Here is a 17,131-nt window from a genome sequence, read left to right as displayed (position 1 = left end):
GTACTACATTTAATGAAGTATTCAACAAATGTCACGTGAGAGGGCAGCTGAAACATAACATGTATTTTTGCCATACTGGTACTTTCTGTGTGTCCAGTTAATAAGCTTCAAATCATGTCTGTAAATTTACTGAGCACCTGATTCGAGAATCATAAAGATAGACCCTTAATTTTCTATTGCATCACAATTTCAGGCCCACAAGCCTTTAAAAAGAGCCTCTACCATTTTTCCCTCTCAGTGCCTCCTGTGTGTTTTGGAAAAACATATGTGGGCAATTTGATTAAGTACAATAATAAATTAATAAATAGCATGGGTTTTTCTTCAGTGGTCCTGTCTGTCTTCTTTCCTGGTAGATATAGGGCCCAGTCCAGCAAGATGTGAAGGATCCTAATCAGTGATTTTTCTGGGAGTTGGTGGTGCTTGTTGCACCTCAGGAGGTACTCAGTACCTAAAATGATCAAGCTTTATTCTCCAGAATCTCTGCTGCACATGTACTAAACAGAGAGACTAACTAAGCTTGGTAGTAACTGCTACAGATACAAAATGTTTTTCCATTATACCCCCCTGTTATAGATATTATGACTTCAGCAAACATTCACCTTTATCCCTTCCTGGTCTCTGATTCAAGATGAATTCCCTTGGAATTTTTGACCATAGACCTTCAGTCTTTTTCCCCAGTTGAGAGGCGAGTGAACAAAACTGAACTTTGCTGATTAGTTTTTTAAATAAAGACTCTGCAAAGAGGTCTGATCTGTTTGGAGCAAGGTGCTCAGTACTTTCTGAAAATGAGGCTCCTTTAAGGTATTTCGGTTTGGGCTCCTAAAAAGTGAGGCACTCAAAATCACTAGTAACTCTTCATAATCTCGACCAAGAATTCTTTCTACAGTTCTGATGGCTGAGGCTTGAAAGCTGTGCAATCACATAAGTACAAGTTACAAATCTGGTTTTTAGAGAGGTTTGAATTTCTTCGCTTTACACTTGCAGAGTGTAAAAGCTGTTGGCTTTTCGCAGACTGTGAATGTGCAGTCTATGGAGGATTGTCCCCAGTTTGTTTCCTTCTCTTCTGGAAAGCGATGTGTTTTTTTTCTTTATGTGTTGTTTTTAATACTCTTTCTCATAGTAATGGCTTGGGCATGCCAGAAATTTGTGGCTACTCACTAGCTGGGAAGTAGTTTCATTGTGATGAACTGCCTTCTTAATGGAGGCAATATTCCTTTAGCCACAGTGGCTGCTGTTAAAAATCCATTTGGTAATGTAGCAGTCTTTTCTGAGAAGGATTTCTGAGCAATTTTGTAACTGAGGCATATTTGCAATCTTTAGGGGTGATCAGGGGAGAGAGGGAGGGAAGAAAAATGCCCCTTCGTGCATACACACAGAGGGAAATGCTGCAGCACCAGTAAAGATCTCTTTTCACATCTTCCTGGGCCTGCCGAGTGGATCTGGGTGTTGTCGATGTGACTGGGGGAGCATCTTCCAGGTCTGCTCCTGCATGTGCATTGTGTTCAGCTGCTGGCAAGTGCCATGTAAATGCCTGATTCTTGGGGGCAGATTTTCTTCCAACCATAGTAACCATAGTCTGAGTAGCTGGGTTTGGTGGAGTGGTTATTACACAAGAGTAGAATGACAGGATCCCTCCTGACTTCTCCCAGGTTGCTAAAGTGGAGCTGCTGCTGCATTTGTGCCCCTTTCCTCTGTCCCCCCTTTTTTAATTTGAGGAGGGGAGAAGGGAAGGGAGAGTAATGGCCTATGGATCTGCTTAGTCACAGTAACATTGTGCTCTGGGTGCAGAAGGCCAATATATAAACTGGATAGCAAATCTTTTTAAACAGGTGTAGTATGCTAAAGGTAATTCCAAATGGCAATGATTTGCAGTGGAGAAATGTCCACATGTGATGTACCACAGGAGCGGGAGGATATGCAGTTCTATTTCAGTTAGTTTATTAATAGATCTAGAGAAGGGCTGTGTCTGTAGAAGGGCACGATTTAGCAATGACACCTAAATTGGCCCTGCCACCAATTTCTGTTGTAACTTCATTGACTTCAGTTGAGTTAGGCCAGGAGTGCCTGATCCAAAGATCACTGAGGTCATGGACCTGCACAGCCCATCAAGATCAATAACAAATTTGGCCCATAGAGATTTTTAGCCATGAGGACAGTCTGGGATCTCTGCAGTCTGGAGGAGAGATGGCTTACTGCGATGTGTAAGTGCCAGAGGGCTTTTGAGACAAAAAAGTCCAATGATTTTAATGCTTTGTAACTTCCATGAGTGTCTCTGTATTTTCAGGTTGCTATATCGTTCAAACAGATCCTTACCCACACTACGTGAGCCTCTTTTTAGAGTCCAGCCTGGTCTTCTGTTCTCAGTAGAAAACTTTCAACTGATTTTCACTTTGAACAGTTAAATTAGTTGTTTAGGAGGCTGCTAGGATGGTTCTGAAACTAAAGGTTTTATTTGAATAAGACCATTTGGAATGGATAATTGCTCTGCTCTGCATTTCTACACACGTGTGCATGAACTTAAAGGGAATAAAGCTCACTTGACAGAGGCTGCTATGCTGTTATTAGTAAGTTACATTAACAGCATCTTAATATATGTAATGTGTGTCAATGTTTTATATATCTAGTTTTATACTAGTTTTATATATCTAGTATGTGTATATATCAAGGCTAGATCTGCCCCTGATTACCAGGGTTGGAAGGAACATTTTTAGTTTTTAATGTAATGCTCTGTGGTGCTGAATATTGCCTGATGGGAGTTGAGGATTATCAGTGCTCTCAGAAGACATTCAGCACCTCAAGGAATTGGACCCTATGCTAATATCATTAAACTTACACGCTGAGGGTATGTCAACACTGCAGCTAGACCTGTACCCATGGTTGGCCTGTACCAGCTGACTCAGGCTTGCAGGGCTCAGGCTAAGGGGCTGTTTAATTGCGGTGTAAACATTTGGGCTCAGACTGGAGCCCAGGCTCTGAGACTTGGGAGCGTCCAAAAGCTTGGGCTGCAGCCTGAGCCAGAACATCTACATTGCAATTAAACGGCCTCTTAGCCAGGGCCCCTTAACCAGAGCCCCTTAGCCCAAGTCAGCTGGCATGGGTCAGTCACAGGTGTCTAATTGCAGTGTAGATATACCCTAAGAGGCTGATTCAAAGCTCATTGAAGTTAATGGGAACCTTTCAATTGCCTTTAGTGGACTTTAGATTAGGTCTTATAATATCTTTGGTCATTTTAGATGGTGTGGGTTTCTCTAAGTTCTTTTAAAAACTATAAAACTGAAGTTCCTTTTGGCCCAGTGACACGGAAAAATGAATGGTTAAAGGCTGGTGAATGAGTTATTAATGGTCCCCTTTTCCTGCACAATAAAAGCATTTATTTGCCTGTTAAGCTTTCAGCTATGAAAGAAAAAAAAAAACATGGTAGAGGTTGGTCTATGTTTGTAGCTGTTTAGGTATACAGTATTGTGAATATAATATGTTACTGTCTGATGGCAGAATTTTTGTTTAGGAGTATTTCATAATAAACCAAAAGGAGAATTTTGGCTGGCAATGTTTTCAAAGTTCACAATAAACTGTTGCTGGCATGAAAGTCAGCTAAACAGGCTCATGTTGTTGTTTCCCCCAGGATGTCTTTCATGCTTTTTTCTCTTCCCATTGGAAATACAATTATTTATTTGCATGCAAGGTAAGTGAATTCTTTTATCTATTTGTGTATCATAAACCAAACAATTAGTATACTGCAGTCACAGTGCACTTAAAAAAAAAAAACCTTCAAAAGCCTTTAGTCAATATTATTATTGGAGGGAAAACTCTTAAGTAACTGTATGCAAACAACAACAATAGGCAGTTGTTTGGTGTTTAATAATAAAAGTTGCTCTGGAAAACAAAAAAAGTGACTTGTAGCACAAGAGCTTCACATACAGTGAACCCAAGGACAGAAATATGAGGTCAGTCTTTGAAGGAATGGACAATACACTCTGTGCCAACACTGGAAAATCCCAGAAGATTAGTTTATTTGCCAGATGTTATAGGGAGTTCATCACTGACACCCTCTGCTCCATAGTCTTCATCTCACCCGACAGTTGCCTTTCCTGCCCTTTGCAAATTTCCTGTCGATCTCTTCTTCAGAGTGCAACACTCAAGTTCCTCCTTGAAGTTGATGTTTTTGCTTCATAGCAATAGGCACGTTGTCCTGTTGACTTATGAAGATGATCTGAAGCCTTTCGTGTTTTTCTTTAATACACCCACGATAACTCTCTTGGCATCAGCATATGCATGAAAGAGCCACTGATGTGAAGTGTAGCAGCTTCTTCCGTTCTGGAAGCCTTGCCTGTACTTGTGGGAGAGATGGGACTACACCTCACACAATCCCATTAACTTCAGTGAGGTTGGGTGCTTGATGTATATATTGGGATGGATTTTGTCCCATAGGGTATAAATCTGCTGGGTCTTTTAATGAATAATCTCAGAACTTAACCCTTTCCCTCTTTTCAGCAATCTGTTTTTGTGCTGCTGTCAGTTGCAATCCTCTTGAGAGTACCTCAAGCATTGCTCCTTACTGGGTGATACTGATCAGAATGAATCAAAACCCAGTACTCAGTATAGGGGAGTCTCAGACCAATGACAGCAGACAAAAAAAAAAGTTTGAACAGACAGAAATCTGCTCATATATTTCCCCCTTAATTCCTACAGGAGTTTTCTGGTAAATATTGATTTCAACTAATAGAAGTTGTAACTTGTCTATCGGCTTGTGCCCCAAGTAATTATGTCCCAAGGTTAAGGCTTGCTTAGTGAAAGAACAAAATGAAACATATTTCTTTTTAAGATGTCAGCTGGTGATGGTTGTTTCTTAGAAGAAGATTGTTGTCATTGGTTGGTTGTACAGTACAATTTTTTAAAAACTATATAGAACAATTTGAGAGGCAGAGGATGACGATTGTGTAGTGATGAGTTGCGTATGAGATTCTGACTTTGTCTGACTGCCCTCAGATATCCAAAAAACACTTTGCTTTACTGTGGACATACTGGGTACTGAGGCTGCCACTTCTAGTGATGTCACTCCCAGAAGAAAGGCCTGGAGTACTTCCAAGAGAGGCAGTCAATCCATTTAGCCGATCTCTGTGTGTATGTGTGTGTGTGTGTGTGTGTGTGTGTGTAAAACGATTACCTCACTCCCAGAAAGATTGCTTCCAGCGTCGGAGTAATGTCTCTTTCCTTATAAAGATTCAGTTTGAGTTTTAGAATAGTTTTGTGCTGAGGCAACTTTCATGAACAGTTTATCAGTGCCCCATTACTTCTTCCTCAACCTTTAACCTCCAATTTTCCTACTTCCTTTGTGATCTGTCTCCTATTAGTTAACAAGTAAATGGTCATGTCTATATAATAATACATCCTTCTTCTGTATGTATCTAAAATAACAGGTTATTGCTTATTGTGTGTCCTCACTTGAAATGGCTTCATATTGGTGGTTGGATAATCAAAACATCCATGCTTCTTACAGGCCCTGAGCTCCTGTATCTGGGTTACATAGATGCCATATTTTGTCATGGTTCTGAAATATTCCAAAAACTCAGCGAGCAAAAAGACACAGTGGTGGGAGAAAACCAAAAGTCTAGATAAGTACCCTGAACTTATGTCTGTATTTGGCACTGGTGTGACTGCTGCTGGAATGCTGTGTCTAGTTCTGGTGCCCACAATTCAAGAAGGATGTTGATAAATTGGAGAGGGTTCAAAGAAGAGCAACAAGAATGATTAATGGTTTAGAAAACATGCCTGATAGAGAGAGGCTCAAGGAGGTCAATCTATTTAGTTTAATAAAGAGAAGGTTAAGAGGTAACGTGATTAGTCTATAAATATCTACATGGGGAACAAATATTTAATAATGGACTCTTCAGTCTAGCAGAGAAAGGTGTAACACAATCTAATGGCTGAAAACTGAAGCTAGAGAAATCCAGACTGGAAATAAGGTGTACATTTTTAACAGTGAGAGTAGTTAAGCATTGGAACAGTTTACCAAGGATGGTGGTGGATTCTCCATCACTGACAATTTTAAAATCAATATTGGAGGTTTTCCTAATAGAGATGACCTAGGAATTATTTAGGGGGACGTTTGAGGAAGAATCTAAGTATCTATGAACTTTTGAAGGCTGCCACCAGCCCCTGAGACCAATGTTCCCTCTAATTTTTGACAGGCCGTGTGTGCAAAAAAATTCTTCTGTGCAAATTTTTGTGTGCACGGTGCTTCGCCATGTGTGCGGGGTTTAGGGTCTGTGTGCACATGCACACAGCTTAGAGGGAACAGTGCCTGAAACCCTCCCATACTCAATCACTGCTCATCTAAACATGGCCTAGTTTCCCCCCTGCCTAATATTATCTTCCTGGGTGGGATGAAACATAGTGGCATGCTATCTCTGTTTGCTGTGACTGGAGGCAGCCAGTAGATCTGCTGCTTCCTGTAGCATGTTTTTCCTTTTTCTTCGGGGTGGGGGGTGTTACACTCTTCCTCCCCACTCCTCTTTGGAGTTCCCCTGCCTTTGTCCCCTTCCCTGTCTGGGTTTCTCCAATTCTCTTCTTCATCCTCTAAAGCCACAGCATGGAGTAAAACTTGAAGAAATGCTAGAGAGAGTGAGACATCTGCTTTTTTTCATAAGTAGCAGGAACAGTGGCCCCTAGTAGCCAAAAGCATAGGTACCAGCAAAAATTCTGTTTCTCTTCTATCCCAGTTGACATGGGACAGACAGGTGGACCTGGAACAGACAGGGCAAAAATGCAGGACTGCTGTAAAGTGCTGTATGCCCTGCATTATATTTTGTCCAGGATGACAGCAAATGAACTGACTGCACTAAATCTGAAGCATTTAGAAGCCTTTTGTAGTCACAAAAATGGGAATCCTTGCGCACTTCATTTGGAATTCACACTGAAGTATTCAATTGGCCAAACACTTCACAGGTGTCAGTGGCTGAGTGCTATTTGCACACCTTTCCTGCCACACAGAAGATGCATTCTACTGGAGTGGGAGTGTTTTTTTTCCCCCCATATACAAATGTCATATAAATATAATCACAGAAAAACCATGAAAGTAGTATTGAGGATTTGAGCCCTTGTACTCTATCACATCAAGATCTACCTGGGGACTCCAGATATAGATTACTTTCCAGCATCCAGAACTGTTTGGGAATGCTTTAATCCTGAAAACGGGGGGTTTCTACTGGAAATGCTGACAGACCCTTCACTGTAGCAGCCCATGTGGCCAGTGCTGTAATAATAAGTCGTGTATGAGGGAAGCATGATGCTAGTGTTAGAAATCAAGCACTTGGGCTGAACAGTCTGTGAGAAGGAAAAACACCATACTCCATTTCATTGCAGCGATCCTGAAAATTGGCGGTTGGGTTTATTCAGGCAGGGAGAAATTGGTAACAAAGTTGGTCATTAACCCTGTGCGCACTATATTTCCAAAAATAACAATTTGTAATAGCACTATGAGGATTGGTCACTAGTATTGCCAGCTGGGGCTGTTCTGTCCACTTTAAAATTCTAGATTGTCTGGAGATTGCCTTTTTGTACTGGTGTGGGTTTTTTTCTTTTTCTTTTCAAGGTTTAATCTAATTCCATATTGCATAACCCCCAGCCTCCTCTAGTACTCTACATTGTGGGCATGACACTGCGAACAATTAGTACCAAATTTAGTGCTTACTATCCTGAGTACTGCCACAGATCTCCATGGCACCCTTGTGCTGTCATTGTGAAATCCCATTGCCATCCATCTATTAGAGTAGTAAGCACTACACTCATAAATACTTTCAGGATTGGGTCCTATGCTGGCAACAGCAGTCTGTATCCACCCTATCCTTCTTCACCTGCACCAGCATAAAGTCAGTTATAGGGACTGTTTCCATGAGTATAATTATTCGCCTGAGTAAGTGTCTGTAGATTTTGGGCCTTGACCTATCCTCAGTGCAGCACATGATCTATCCTTTTTCATTGTTAATCACAGGGTTGAAAACGTTGCAATGTTCAGTCAGTCTGTGGTTGAAGGCTGAAAAGTCACTTTTAAAATGGTTAAAAAGGTCACACAGCTGCAAATAATAATGGCCCAATGAAAATCAGATTCTGACTGTAGCCCACTTCAAGAATAACACTGAAACAGGAAACAAGCCTGCTTGATGCTTTTAGCAGTTAAAGCAATAAGAATACTGCTGATTTATTTATTTATTCATTTATTTATTTTTAAAGTGAGAGAGAAAAGAGAGTAAACTTTCCTGTTGTGAATTTCTTGAAGTGTTTTTCTAATTGTAGAAGTGATGATGCTAAAGCTCTGTGCAGCCTTGTTGAGAAGACTTTTAGTCCAACTTAGAAGAGGATGCTGCTGAGAGGAGTTGAAGTTTTGCTTTATTTTGAGGGTGGTTTCTTTTCTTTTGTTTGTTCTATGTGCTTCAGTTTTATTCATTATTCTAAAACATGTTTGCTAGTGCATAATGTAAAACTTGAAAAACAAAGCAAACCCCCTTTTTGACACACAACTTTGTTTCTCCTATGTATAGCATTGGCAGCTGAAGCCCTTGCATGCTTCTGTCCTTCAATCTTTTCATTTGACTACCTCAGCTTCTTCTAGGCAGAATGATATTTCCAGGGAATGGCAGGCTACAACAATATAGCAGATTTCCTCACATATGTATCCTGCCAATAAGACTCTTTACATAGTCACAATAGGGTAATAAATGCTGACAGATGTTGTTAACATCGCTATTTAAAATCCAACCCCCTTTTCAGATACATAATGCATTCAAACCCATGTTAATGATATCAGAACTGATCCTGACATATCAATATCACTTTAAGTGCTTACTTATATTAATAATTCCTGTTTGCAGTTCTGTAGCTGCCATATACTGAGGAATTGATAACAACAGAAGCCCAGAATTCAGACCTAAGTAACTTTTTAACCAATCGTTCTGGATTCATTTGATGTTCATTGTATGAATTAATTTGGTGGTGGTGTGGTTGTCACTTGAAATTCTATAGAAAATCCACTGTAAATGTAATTTGAGTTTTAAAGGCATTAAAGGTTAATTTAGATGGAGGTGTTAATATGATTTTTATTAGATGCAGCAGCCCTTGGTGGGTTATTTTCTCATGCATGCTGGTGCACCTGCACACATTTGTAAAACAATTGAATTACATTATGTTGTGATGCACATGCATGAACCTTACACTATGAACCATATGCTATAGGTATATGCAGCTGTCACTATTCTGAACTGGGGCATGTGCGACCTACACCCACATCTTGACAAGGACTTCATATAAGTTGTCCAAAGAACAACTGGAAAAAAATACTGCTATTGAGAGGTGGTGGTGTTCTTCAGTTTTAATATCATCACACATGCAGATAACTACTCTGCATAGTGTAATTTGACTCTAAAAGTTTGTGGTACTTGATAGCACATTTTTTCAGGGCAAGGTATGCTGGACAATATTCTACAGAGACAAGGTGGGTGAGGTAATATCTTTTATTGGATTTGTCTCTCTCGCCCACGGAAGTTGGTCCAATAAAAGATATTACCTCACCCACCTTGTCTCTCTAATATCCCAGGACCAACACAGCTACAACTACACTTCATATAATATTCTACTGGGCATGTATTTTTTTTCCATACTGAATTATGGATAATTGTAAAAATACGTGTGCAACTGATTAATGAGCATATACTTTATAATTTTATTTGTTTTGTAGTAATCATAAAATTCTCTGTGAAGTGTGATTTGCATAGGAGACTTGCAATTATTTATACATTTATCATAAATAATTAGACAATGAATCTGACATTTTTGAGAGGTGTGGCGAAAAAAGACAAAGAGCAAATTTTCCTGTGGGATACCTGTCTATATTTAGGTGCCTATATCCATATTTAGGTATCTAAATAATATTTACAATTGTTTAATAATCATCTAAGTGACTAATTATGGATTTAGGTATTTAAGTTTTGGCATCCAGCTTTGAAAAAAATGGCCTTATACCTTACAAAAATAACATTCAATTAGAGAAGGAAATGCAATGAGAATGGGCGGTAGGATTTTTAAACTCACTTGTACACTTGGGATCAAAATTATTTCACTCTGTTTCCTTTTCACTAAGCATCATCCATTTTTCTCCCATTGAAAGTGCAGTTAGTTGTCTGTTTACCCTGAGGATGGGGGAAAGGGGTAGCTGGAGTGTTTGGTATTGCTTCAGTTGCAGAAGTAATTGAGATATCAGATAAAGTCTTTCTTTATCCACACATAGTTTTTCACTGTGAAAAAGTCTTTCTCAAGTTCTATTTAAAAGCACTTTAGAAAAAAGGCAACATTCCAGGGTCAAAGAAAGGTGGAGTTTTAAAATGAATTTACCAGAGCAATTTTTTTTATCAGCCAGTTTTCTCTATTGCTTCATTGCTTTAAGATGGGACAGTACAAAAATCCTCTGACTCCTTCCATCTCTTGGTTATTGGATCAAATCTAAAGGGCCTGTCTACTCACAAACTGGAACTGACATAACTAAAATTGGTTGTAGTTCACACCTGGCAACTTCAGTTATGTCAGTACAAATCTGTATATGGTCACTATTTCTTATTTCAATTTAATTTAAAATTGATTTTAGTTAAATCAAAATAGGGCATTCATAATCTGAAATAGGAATGTCCACACACAGATTTATATCAAAATAACTAAGAGTGTGAATTACAACCCAGTTTAGTTATTTCTGTTATTTATTTAGTTCCAGTTTGTGTGTAGATGTGTCCTAACTCTGGTCTAAAATGTATTAACTTTTGCTGGCCATTCAGTGAAATAAGTTGCTGATCTCAGCCCAGTTTTAGGGCACAGTTGTCCCCCTCACAAAAAGCAAATGGCACTGATTGTCACCTTTATTGGCAGCCTTGGCAGAGAAGTCAAGGGCTTAATGGAAATGGCAACTGACTCCTCACCCATAGAAATTGTCTGTCTGGGTTAGGGTTAAAGCACACAGACAGGACATCATGGGGAAGCTCATGCTGCTGTCTGGTATGTGATACCTCACCTGGTAAACAGGAAGTATGTCTCCCTGGCAATCAAACCAGCACCTTTTTAGCAGCACAAAATTCATTTTAAAAAAGAAAAAGATGGGATATGTTAGAAATCCAATCATCTGGAATTTTCACTGCTGTAGTAAATATGATAATGGGGAATAAGTGCTTATAGGTACAGGTTAGGGCTGATATTCAAGGTAAGAATGCAAACTGTTTACAGGATATTTACAGTTTTGCAGGATACTCTCAGAACTTCTAAAGAAATAATGCTGCTTGGAAAATTAGCATCTGTACAATTTTGTTGTATCATTATAGATTCCTGTTTATGCTATCATAATGGTAAAGGACACAATCAACTTGAAGTCTGCTCTGTTTTTTCTTAAAAATGGGTTCAAGTAGTTTATGGTTCAACACCTGTCCAGGAGGCCATCTGCCAATTTTGGGGACTTTTATAATCACGTTTTCCTACTTATTAAAATGTCTTTCTCCCCGCTTTGGTTGGGTGAAAGACTCACACAAACAGAGAAAATTACTGGCTAAGCAGGGATAGAGTGAACCTGAATACACTCAAAATGCTGTCCAGTGCAAGCAAACTGAAAAAAGTGTTTTGTTCTCTAATGTAGTTAATTTATTACAATCCTAGATATTACTCGTAGAAATAGTAGGTTCAAATGAGTGTATTGATTGGCCACTTAGAGAAAAAAAGTTTTTATAAAATAATTTAGTCCCAATCAGTCAGAAGCACTGCTTGAGTACTGACCCAAATTCAGCTGTAATATTGCACGCTGAGAGTTGCATACTATATGGAGAGGCAAATGTTTATTTCCTCACTTTTTTTTATTGTTCTTTTCTCATTCTCTAACCCAACAGCTCTCTCCCAAGGTCTGGTCCACAGTTAAAATACTGGACTGCACTGGCTTTTGGGGACATTACAGTTCTGCTCTCTGCTAGATTTCAAGTCTGATGATCCTTAGGATCTGGCAGGACTGCATATATAATACTATGTGCTAAATATGTTACCTAAAACAATTCTCTACTCACAATGTAGTCTCTTCAGTTACAAGAATTTCAGTTAGTCTGGTTTAAATGTTGTTCAGTCAGGAACTGAAGGAGGAAAAGTAAAAACCCTTCATTTCAGGATCTTTCTGAGCAGACATGGTCTTATCTAATAATAACACTGAACATGTGTTTTTTTCCCTAGGCAGGATTTCTGTTGTAACAGCCTAATGGCTTTTTTCTTCCTTCAGAGTAAATATATCCCCAGGAAAGAGCAATAAGAACTTAGACTGTAGGGAGCCTGATGAACATTAGTAAGTTAGGACCCTGAAATTATGATGAATTTTTTCTTGTCAATTTAGGGAGTTTTGAAATTAATTTTTTTAACTTTAAAAATGCTTCTATTTTGCATGTTTCCTGAAGTTTAGGGTGCATATATTTATGGGTTCCCTTTTTTCCCCCTCACCTTTTAACATGTAGATTTATGAGGAATCAAAGATGAACTTGGAGCAGGAGAGGCCTTTTGTCTGCAGTGCCCCAGGCTGCTCACAGGTGAGTGGAGTCAGCGGCAATATTAACGGAGTCCTCAGCGCTAGCTCTGACTTGTATAATGCCTCCTGATATATTAACACACGCCTAATAATGATGTTTTCCAAAACCTTCTCTTTTTCCACAAAGATATTATTAGAGAATAATGAAAGCAAAGAAACAGCTATTCATGTGTGTGTCGGTAAATGTTTTTTCAAGCCTTTCTTGCCCCCCAAATATTTTAAGCAACACTGCACACTTCTTTAATTGTTCAAGTGGTAAACAGCACAGGAAGGGAACGTAGTCGCTTAGTATGGTTATAGCTCTTGTAATATTTGCCCTTGCTTCTTACACATTTGTATAAACCAGTAAGTTTTATTTGTGTGTGTATTTATTGCCATTTCCATGGCTAATGCTTATTATCTTATAGGACATCTTCATATTAAATATGCTTCATTTAAAATGCAATTCATAGCCAAATTCTGACCCATGTTGTACACATGCGATTCCAGCTGACTTGAATGGCAGCCCTACGTATGCATCTGAGGACATAATCTGGCTCGTAACATTACATGTTTGATCTTTTCCTCATTATAAGTGAATTGACAGGCATTTTACCCACTAAGAACTGAGTTTAGAATTCAGTGTTTCTTCAACACAATTGGTAATTGATAACAACGTCATTAATCCTTAAAGCAATTTAGGAACTTCCATCCCTTGCATTCCCCATACTAGGTTAGTCTAGTGACTAGAGTACACAACTAGGAGTAATAAGATATGGGCTTCCTTTCAGGTGCTATCATAGACCTGCTGTGTGACCTTGGGTAAGTCATTTTACTTCCCCTACCTCAGTTTCCCTGTCTGTAAAGGAGGATAATACTGCCCTACTTTGCTGAGGGTGTTGAGTCTTCAGTCCTTAATGTTTGTAAAACCCTTTGTGCTCTTCTGATGCGAGCTATAGAAGTGCAGAGTATGTTATTATTAGAGTTTTAGATGCTGGTAATTTTATCCACAGCTGCAGTAGAAATGTGGAAATCTTGAATTCATGTGTTGGCATGTAACTTACTCCACCATTTAAGTTAATAAGAGTCTTATTAATGACTTCTGTTGATTTGTGGATCAGTCCCTAAATGAGGAGTGTGTGCATTTGTAGTTCTAAGTCTGTGTGTACGCAGCTGAGCCTTCACTAGAAGCCCTACCTCCAAGAGATTAGTTTTAAAATATCTCCAAGCTCTTTAGTAAAATTTAATTTAATCTTTTTAAGTGTCTGGGCCAAGTTCACAGGAAGCATTAGCTGACTGACCTTTCATTGAAATCAATGGAATTGAACCCACTTATGGCAATGGTCAATTTGGCTTCCACCGCCACTGGACGGTGAAAGAAGAAGGAAATCAAATAGTCTATTTATTGTTTATTTAATGAAAAAAATCTTTTATGTTCACCTTTAAATTATAGTGCATCTTCTGTTTAGTATAAAATATCAGTTGCATACCATAGTATTGCAAACTAGTTAAGAGGTTTAGGGGCTTCCTTCTCCATCAACCAGTTCATCAATTCGAAGAATGAGTTACCATTGTTCTCACAGAAAAGACGCAAGTCTGGATTAAAGCAATGGCTTCTTCCCCCAACCTCACCAGGCCTTCTTTAGGCCCTGCTGATTTGCACACTGAAGACGGAAGCATAGCATTCCATGGTGGAGAATTCATTTCAACAATGTGTTTCTGCTCACAACATTAGCATGGAGAGTCTTTCCCACATTCCATTTGTTCTCAATGTAAATTTTTAGTGCTTTTACTTCTTCCAGATGAGTAAACACTGAACCAGGATTTCACAGTGAGGAAAAGGACTTAACCCCCCTCCCCTTTCTTGGACCATTATATATATATATTTTGATATCTGTTTATAACATACCATAGCCACGAGCAGAGGTACTTAGTCTGGGTTGGCACTGAATCATCTCCATTTTACTACTGCCAATTTCTGTCTGTCTTCTAGGGACCTGCTGCTTTAAATGCTGCTCTTTACAAAGCTATCCAGACATATCTTAGCCACCTTTGCTACTCTTTGACTAGCCCTGTTAAAGCAAAGAATTACCATAACTAGTAGCAAAAATATTAAATTTGTCCAATATGTGCAAAAATGTTTTTCCAGATTCTTTCACTTACATGTTGACCTTGGATTATTTAATCCACAGGCTACCCCAATTTTCTGCTCTCTGCCTAGTAAGGTCATGTCCGCTTGCTCTTTCACTTTTATAAGTTTTTTAGCAGGCACCATTTAGACCACAATGTACCCAGATTTTTTTTTATAATTATTAAATGTTTGCTCAAGTTTTTTTTTTGTTTTATTATTATTATTTAAAGAAACAGTTGACATTTATAATTCTGTTATCAGGATTATAAGTGTAAATATACCCATTAGTATATTGTGTAAGGTTTCTTACAACACATAGTCCTTCCCTCTTGTCCTCTGGGCAAAGAAAAGGAAATTAGTTTAATATATCTTCCTGGTTATAAATACCCAGTAGAAATCAAATACCACTGTATAGTGGCTGGAATAAATCAGGTCTGATTAGAACCAAGTTGATCTGTTGCAGACATGAATCTTATGGAAACAAAAATGCACGATACCTGGGCACCTTTGGGTAGGGGAAGGCTGGCTGTTTTGATTGTCTTTTTTTATTTTCTTAAGCACGGATAAGCTGGCAGCATGGGTAACCAATCTGAATTTTGCTACTGGGGTGTATTTTGGGTATATGACTAGATAGGTCATCTGCATTTTAACCCTTTTACTTGGGTGTTGTCCAAGAGATCACTACAGCAAATTTGCTCTCACACATAGAGTACAAAGATAGTTCTTACTTATGCTTACTTGCATTTTAGAATTGTTTTTGGCTGTTCCTTTGTCATTTGGATGGCTGGATGAATTTTTTTTTTAAATCCTGTCCATTGCCAAAAATTTATTAGAGAACTAAATACTTCTTTCTTCCTCTCTCTGTGTTTGCCTGACAGCGTTTTCCAACAGAGGATCATCTGATGATTCACAGGCACAAACACGAAATGACTTTGAAGTTTCCTTCAATAAAAACAGATAACATATTATCAGGTAAGAAGACATGGAATGTAAGAGACAAGCGAGGTACTTATTTTGATGTTGATATTGTGACTCCTGCTGGAAGGCTATTGCCAAAATACCCCCAAGAGGTTAATTTCAAAAGTATTCCAATCAAATAACAAGTAGAGATGGAACAAAATATGTGGTACACCTCTGGACAAGGTGGTAACTGGTATTTGTTTGACTTGTTTGAGGATTGGTATAAGAGAGAGGGAGCGTGAGAGAGAGCTTGTTGAACCTTAGCCACATTGGTTTTGCCTATATTATATATCAGGTCAATGGGCTAAAAGGCTGCTCCAGTGCTGCCTCCATTTATAAACATTCTAGTGAAATATACACCCTTAAGAGTGGCTTTACAGAAGTCTGCAACAAAAAGGTTACTGAAGTACATCTGTGAAGTTCCTCCAGGAGTCACTATTTTAATTTATGACAAGCTCATCTCAGCACCTGGTTTATGTCACTTATAATAGTCACCTTTTAAAGACACTGACGTACTTCAATAGCTATAAATCAGCCAGTTGAAAAAAGCTAAAACAGTGACAATAGCTAAAGTGCCCCTTGGGATAAAAACATTACTAGGTACAGGATTATCCTCACATTCCCGTAGTCTTGAGCTGGTTCTGAAGTTTTCACACAGGGGTGTGTATGTTCATGACCATACATACACTGGTGGCTTGCCAACATTGCATGTTGATTGTAGTTTCTGCTTCCTTCCCTTTTGCTTCCCCCTTTATCATTTTTATAGGGTATATTTTGAAGACATTAAGCATATTCCTAAGAGTATATCCATAGAACCTTTAAAAACTTTGTTTTTTTTACCATTTTAAGATTCCAAAATATAAATATAAAAATAAAATGTGCTAAATGATGATGCCCAGTTAGGGTTTATACACTTTATTTGACATATTAACTACTCATGGAGACAGATTTTCTAAAGTGGGCTCCTTCTGAGTAAGTTGTACTCAGTTGTGCTAAAAACAGAAGCACATCTGTTGCCTGCATAAATTCCATCCAGATATGTTCGTTGTAGGTACATCAATGCGACAATTGAATGGATATGCAACAGTCTCAGATTTTTTTTTTGTGTGGATAAAATTCAGGAATCCCCATTTTAAACTGTAACTCTGAGTTATGTGTGCGCTTAAGAAAACTTCAAAAAACAAACAAGCAGAAAAAATCCCTAGTAGTGGAAGAGGACTTTGGAAACAATGGTGGGGCAAGTCTCTAAAGAGTTCTTCACATATTCTCCTTACATATTTTCTGTAGTGTAAATTATTTATCTATTAGTCTACTCCACTGGATTTTTCACAGTGAATCCATAAAAAATTATTTAGCAGAGGTACTTCTGTAATCATGCTGCACTGAGGAGTAAAAGTGTTCACAGGTCCTCATATGCTCATTTCTACTGCTGTGATGAAGTGGTCTGGAGCTTGTCCATTGGACTGTATTAGGGG

At 38.6% G+C, this 17,131-nt stretch overlaps 1 protein-coding gene across 6 annotated transcripts in view; it reads left to right on the top strand.

The window, feature by feature from the left end:
• Window positions 1-17,131, top strand: part of CREB5 (cAMP responsive element binding protein 5) — a 356,885-nt gene that overhangs the window by 43,048 nt on the left and 296,706 nt on the right. For 4 of the 6 annotated variants that reach the window (XM_048838465.2, XM_075125771.1, XM_075125772.1 and 1 more), the window contains exons 2-3: window positions 12,516-12,587; window positions 15,575-15,668. In XM_048838465.2, coding sequence (XP_048694422.1) covers window positions 12,534-12,587; window positions 15,575-15,668 — 148 coding nt within the window. In that variant the 5' untranslated portion in view covers window positions 12,516-12,533. Of the gene's footprint in view, window positions 1-12,515; window positions 12,588-15,574; window positions 15,669-17,131 lie in introns of those variants that run through there. The other 2 variants (XM_048838467.2, XM_048838469.2) reach the window with 1 other exon arrangement.

Source organism: Caretta caretta, chromosome 2, assembly GCF_965140235.1.
Source record: "Caretta caretta isolate rCarCar2 chromosome 2, rCarCar1.hap1, whole genome shotgun sequence".
Taxonomy (NCBI): Eukaryota; Metazoa; Chordata; order Testudines; family Cheloniidae; genus Caretta; species Caretta caretta.
This window is presented reverse-complemented; position numbering and strand designations above follow the sequence as displayed.